This window comes from Cenococcum geophilum (genome assembly GCF_001692895.1).
Source record: "Cenococcum geophilum 1.58 unplaced genomic scaffold K441scaffold_47, whole genome shotgun sequence".
Lineage (NCBI taxonomy): Eukaryota > Fungi > Ascomycota > Dothideomycetes > Gloniales > Gloniaceae > Cenococcum > Cenococcum geophilum.
The window spans coordinates 1,250,241-1,256,622 of record NW_027137605.1 but is presented as its reverse complement, the minus strand read 5'-3'; the positions used below and the strand labels follow the sequence as shown (position 1 = coordinate 1,256,622).

At 37.9% G+C, this 6,382-nt stretch overlaps 1 protein-coding gene across 1 annotated transcript; it reads right to left on the bottom strand.

Moving 5' to 3' along the window:
• Positions 1 to 202: 202 nt before the first annotated feature.
• Positions 203 to 2,299, bottom strand: K441DRAFT_643318 (MFS allantoate transporter-like protein). Its single transcript, XM_067646716.1, has 4 exons — positions 1,757 to 2,299; positions 1,237 to 1,672; positions 820 to 1,177; positions 203 to 726 (listed from the first exon to the last, which is right to left on the bottom strand). Exons 1-4 carry the CDS (start codon positions 2,129 to 2,131, stop codon positions 273 to 275), a joined length of 1,623 nt encoding a protein of 540 aa, XP_067500009.1. The 5' UTR covers positions 2,132 to 2,299; the 3' UTR covers positions 203 to 272.
• Between the last annotated feature and the right edge of the window lie 4,083 nt (positions 2,300 to 6,382).

The following is a 6,382-nucleotide window of genomic DNA, read 5'->3' as shown; positions in this document are numbered from 1 at the left end:
ATCTGGGATTTCTTCGGGCCAGGATTTAGCTTGTTGCCAAATGTACTCTTCTCATCACGGAATCTAGGAATTTCTGCTCCAGGTGGGGACAAGAATCTCAAAAGAATCATATAATCCTGCCAGAGTAGTGAGCTATCTTTGCATGCCAAAGAGCAGATTTCAAAACCTCAGTGAGGAACAGATCACAGGAGAGGCCAACCGCAGGAGGTATACTAATCAATTACAGATATCCATAGTCTACATCTAAATCATTTGTTCAACTCTACTAACCCCTAATAAATATATCTAAAATTCGGATTCTCCACATCAGTCAAATCGTCAAACGCATGCACCAACATCTCGTCCTTAGCCTCCCTAATGCCCGCTTCTACTAAACGATCCCTCCTCACGTTTCTCCTCTTGAGCTCCCATCTCAAAAACATAATTACCAAGACCAACAGCACGTAGCAACCCATATGCACTGCAAAGGCAATAAAATAGCGCGGTGCATTCCATGACAGAAAAACCTGTGGCCCGATAGCGTTTCCAGTCGCCCATGCAACAAAGTTCATGGCAACGACAACAGTTTTCTTCGTCTGCCCGGCGATATTGCGCGAGATCATGGACATGGCAAGGGTTTGTGCGGCCCAGAAGGAGAGTACAATGTAGTAGGATATCAGGAGGCCGACTTGAGTGCCCTTGTTTTTGTTTTCGACGGTCATAAGGACGATAGTGCCAATGAAGGAGCTACACGAGAAATAGTCAGAACATCTTATTTAGGGAATGGTATAAATGATGGGCTGCGGAATAGAGGTCGGCAGTTTTTGGGGGTGGGCTTACGGAATCACATATAGTCCCATGACTATCAGGTTCTGACCCGTCTTCTTCACCAACCAGGTTGAGCTAAGGAGGATGATAATGATCACGACTCCAAGGACCATCGCGAGTAACTGCGTCTGCAGTACAGTAAAGTGGAAGCCTGAGATGATGATGTTTGCGAATGCCCCGAGGCCGGAGGTCGGGAGTGTGGTACAGATTGCAATACCACAATAGCACCAGGATTGGGGGTCAAGAAGAGCTTCTTTGATTTGCTCAGGGCGGAACGTTTTGTTCTGGATACCGGTTTGGTTGGTTCGAACGCGTTCAATCATCAGAGTTTTGTCTTTTTTTGTGAAGCATTTGGCTCGCATAGGGCTGTCTAAGTTACCGGTCAGTTTATGTGACCATGAAGAATTGCAGTTGTAAAACAGTACATACCAGGAAGCCACCATAAGACGAAGCAGCCCCAGAGAACAGAGAAGCATCCGTAGGTTAGGAAGATGGCTTGCCAGCTTTTCAATGGTCCATGATGAATAAGAGAAAAGCAGTATGCCAGAAGACCACCAACGATCTGCTGTCCACCATTCATCATATACCAATACGTAACGATCTGGGCCTGCTCCTCCCGCTTATACCACATTGAGCTCAGTACGAGAAAAGAGGGCTGACACACGGCCTCAAAGATACCGAGAAGCGTACGAACAGCCACAAAGCTGGCGAAGCTGCGGCAGACAGCATGTAGAGCGAGAGTTATGCTCCAGAGGACGATGTTTAGGCCGAGGTATTTAGCGATCGGAACGCGTTGGATAAGCCAATTTGTTGGGTATTCTACAATGAGGACGGCAATGTAGATACAAGTCGTAAGCCAGGAGTACTGTCATCTAGTTAGCAAGCATGAAATCCACTCCAACAGTTTAACAAGAGGACTGGTCGAATGGCTGGGGATCAGATCTCGTACCTGCTGGCCAACAAGATGGGCATCCGTTTTGATTCCCATAATGGAAGCAAAGGACAATGTGCCTTTATCCAGCGCTTGGAGGAAATAGGTAAATATCATGATAGGAAGGACTCTCTTATCGATCAATCTCTTCAGCCTCTTGTTCTCCGCCTCGCTGATATCGATTCTTGCGGCATTGACGTACTTTGCAAGCTCTTTGTCCACACGGTCGTAGTTCATGTAATCCTTCTCCAACCCCTCTGCAGACATGACCCTCTCTATTTGAGAGATGTCCGTCGCGTCCTTGCCCTTGCTATCCTCGACATCAACAACTTGTGGTGCCTCAGATGGTTCAACCACATCGTGTCTATGCTCTTCAGCTTTGGTGGTTGCCATCACGGGAACGTTCACTTGGAGATCAAATAAAAACAACGAAGAACGATACAGCGAAGGGAAAAGTAGAGACAAACTCCCAGAGAGGAGTTATATAAATGAACGGCCATAGTCTTTAAAATGTATTCGAGAGGATATCTACCGGGGTCCATGAATAAACTAGGTTTATTTCTCCAGCCAGTCTTTGCGGAGCACCCCCACAAGAGTTGTGAGTCCAAAGCTCGGAGAGTATAGCCGAAAGCTCCGGGAGTGTTGAAATACGCCACGTTGCAAAATTGTACGCTAGATGAACTTTAGCCCCGTGCGCGCACACCTAATGAGCTTTTAATATAAAATTCTTTAAAATTATCGCGATTAATATATTAAAGCTACACTTTATTTATATAATATTGCAACTATACCCTATCCTTGGTATATTTAAGATTGTGCAAATCTAAGTATTAGAAATGGCTAATAATACGCAACCATCTTAAAGTACGTAGAGATATATCCAGGGTAGATCAACAATATATCTAGGATATAATCTAGGTACCCTTACCTACCTACTTATCGCGGGTAGTTCTTTTATACTACTGCTAATAGAAGAAACTTAGTCCTTAATTAAAGACTTAGAATAATTATAGGAGGACTTTTTTTATAAAGGGTAATAGGTGTAGGAGGAATATATATATATAAATATTAAAGATGGTAATTAGGTGTCGGGATACTTTAACACGGTGCAATAGACGTAATATACGTGCAGTGCAGTGTGTAGCTAGATTCTTAAGGTTCTATTCTATAGTGTAGTGTTTAACAATATGTACGCGTCTCGCGTAGTTTACGTGCTCTATGTACGTGACATGTAAAATAAATGACTACCAGCCGTGCTATCTCCTTTATCTATTCCTATATTCCAACACTAGCAACTCTTTAAATGCCAGAAAACCAATAGAACCTCTTTCGCAATAGTAAAGATATCAAGCTAAGGAGAGGAAGAAGAAGAATTATTAGGTAGCAGGTATCGCGAGTGCCGCCAAGGCGCTAGTGTTAAGCGAGCTAATAGCGATTTTCTATCCCGGGGATGGAAAATCCTAATTGGCTAGTTAGACTTAGGGTCCGTAGAATATAGCAAGTGGCGTGCCCCAGTACTGTTATAACGCTAAGCCAAATCTAAGTTCGTTTGTTTAACCCACTCCACAGTCTACAGTTCTAAGTAATTGGTATTAATTAACTTCTTAAGAGCCGTAGATGCCTTACTCTTAGTTATTAAGTTAGCAGGATTGCTATCGCTATTAATCCACTTAACTTCCGTAATTTCTTTACGCTTATATAACTAACGAAAACATATAACGTCTATTATAAAACGTTTCTTTTATATAGTGCCTAGCTTAATAAGACATTTATAAAGTAATTTTAAGTCGGTATAAAGTATAAGTGGGAGTTTAATCTATAGGAGTTGTTTAACGGTTAACTTAATTACAGCGCTAATATTAAATCTATAGGCCATTATATAGAGTTCTAAGGCTAGTACGCTTCTAGTAACTCTTTTACACTTAATTAATAACTAGTAGATAATATTAGCCTTATATAATATGTTCTCTAATATTAGTATATATTCTATTTATAATAAGAGGTCCTTATTATTAGCGAATAAGGCGTTAGTAAAAGCGAATAGGCGTAATATATTAATGTCTAGTTTAATAAATATAAGGCCTCTTATTAGGTTATTAATTTACAATTATAGTTATTTATTAAGTGCTGTAATACCTTCCTTTTTAGGGTTAATTACCTAGGCGGTAAAGAAGAGATTAAAGGAAGCTTCTGGTTAATATATAAAGGCAATATATATACCTCTTACATGTTACGCAATATATTATTCCTTTATAGTTAGTGCATTACAGACTATACCTCTTAAGCTTATAGTTATAGTTACTTTGCTAGGGTAGACCGTATTTAGGTTCTTATACTAGCGTTCTTAGGTTATTATAATATTACCTTCCTAAAAGAGTTAAATAATATATCCGTTAAACTTAAGTAGCTATTTAACTATAAGTTGCTTGCGCTCTTTTACAAAAAAGTAAACCTTTTTTAGCTGCTATTGCTCCGCGTCTATAAAGGTAGTATTAGCTAGGAAGAGAGTATTATTAGTTTAAAGGCTAATAATACTAAAGTAGTTAGGAGTGTTACTCTATAAGAGGTAAAGGTTATATATTAATAAGTTTATATTTAATTCCTTAATATAATAATTATAGTAGGTTATAAATTAGTAATTACCTACTTCTAGGACACTGTATAAAGGCTTAATTACCTTTAGGATTAAGTTCTTCCTAATACCTAATTAGCTTCCTAGTTCGTAAGGTGGTCGGATATAAAAGTCTTAATTTAGCTTTATAAGAGACTGGACATACGCCTAGGAGATATCTCATAGGTATAACTATATACCATTACCTTATAGTATCGCTACGATGTATAAAATAAGGCGTTAGCTAACTCGTTAAATAGTAGGTAACTAGGTTAGTATAATGCCTTTTTTAAGATCGTTATACGCTTAGACAACGAGTCTTAATTTCTTAAAGGCTTTATTAGTACCGGGGTTCTTAATCTTATCTATAAATCGTAAGTTAAAGATTCTAGTTCCTGCGGGTACGTCCTAAGGGTTAATTATCTTAAATACGCCCTTTTTAATTAGTTTTATAATTTCCTTTTAACGGGATGTTTTAAATTGCTTATAGTTGCTGTCCTCTTATAAGAATATAGTAATATCAGCAGTATTAGTGTAAGGGGGATGCTTACGGGGTCTTCCTCTTCCTTAGTAGGGTGGTTATGCTTCTTTAGTTTTAGTAAGGGACGGTTTCTATAGTAGGTTAAATGTTATTAATTTGGATATTATTAACTTAGGTGCTATTAGCTTAAATATCTTCGGCCTAAATATATTTAGGGTCTATTAAGTATAGCTTAATAATAGTGCTACGGAACTTTATAGGGCCGCTAAGTAGGTTAACTGTTACGGACGCTTTAAGTACGATGTTACGACTACTAGGAGAGGAGTCGGAAGAAGCTAGTTGGTTAATCCAGGTACGGTCTAGAATGGAGCCGGTAGAACCATGTAACGAGGGATAGTAGCTAAGGTTATATAACATGCTACGTATTAAACGGAAGGAACAAGAGGAACTTACGTATCTTATGTATAAGACATATATTACGTACAAGAAGAATTTTATAGGAGTTTGGTCGTGTATTTAAGGACCCTTAGTCCCTACCTAGACAGTTCCTTCCTTGTAGTAATTCTTAGAATATAATTAGAGTTAATTTATTAGGCAACCACTCCACTAGTTATTATTACGTTATTAACTTTAATTTGTATTACCTATATACCTAGCCTATTAACAAGCCTATTGTAGTACTTACTACAAGGTTCCGTTATATAATTACTACCTAGTTATAGCATTAAATATAGAAAGTTAAATAATATGCTACTAAAAGTAGCTACCACAACGCCATTAACGGCGGCAACTACTTTAAGGTTAGGAGGCGACACTAGTATAGTAGATACTAACTTATAGCAACCTGTGATAGTTAGACAATTATAAGAAATAGTTAACCAATTAACGGAAAATAATGCGGTACTTAAAAATAGGATTAACGGAATAGGCGTAGTAAAGGTTAAGTTACTATTAATTAAAAGATTCTTAGGGGAGAGATTAAAGCTTAAAGGATTCCTTATATAGATACACTTTAAGGTCGCGCAAGAGGGAGTAAAGCTGGTAATACCTATGGATCAAATAGCGTACGTAGGATTATTTTTAATAGGAAGAGCACTTAAATGGTTTAAGCCTTACCTTATAGAGATATAAGTAAACAAAATAATAACTACAAACTAAGAGGTACGGTTTATATTCTTAAGCTAAAATGGATTTATAGAGTAACTTACGTAAATATTTAGAGACCTAGAGGCGACGACTATAGCGGAAAGAAAACTCTAAGATATTATATAACAAACCTTAGTAATTAAGTATATAACGCAGTTTTAAACGCTAGTAATATAAGTTAAGTAGAATAATAAGGCGCTTATAGCATAGTATAAACAGGGACTTAAGGCTAAAGTCTAGGACGTAATTATTCTAATAGAAGATGCGGATACCCTAAGGGAACTAATAGATTAAGCGATAAAGATTAATAATAGGATCTACTAAAGGGAGCAGACTAAGAGAGGTTAGGANAGAGTTNTATAGTTATATAAGNNNTAGAGTACGNANNNACTAAAGNTAAGTTAGA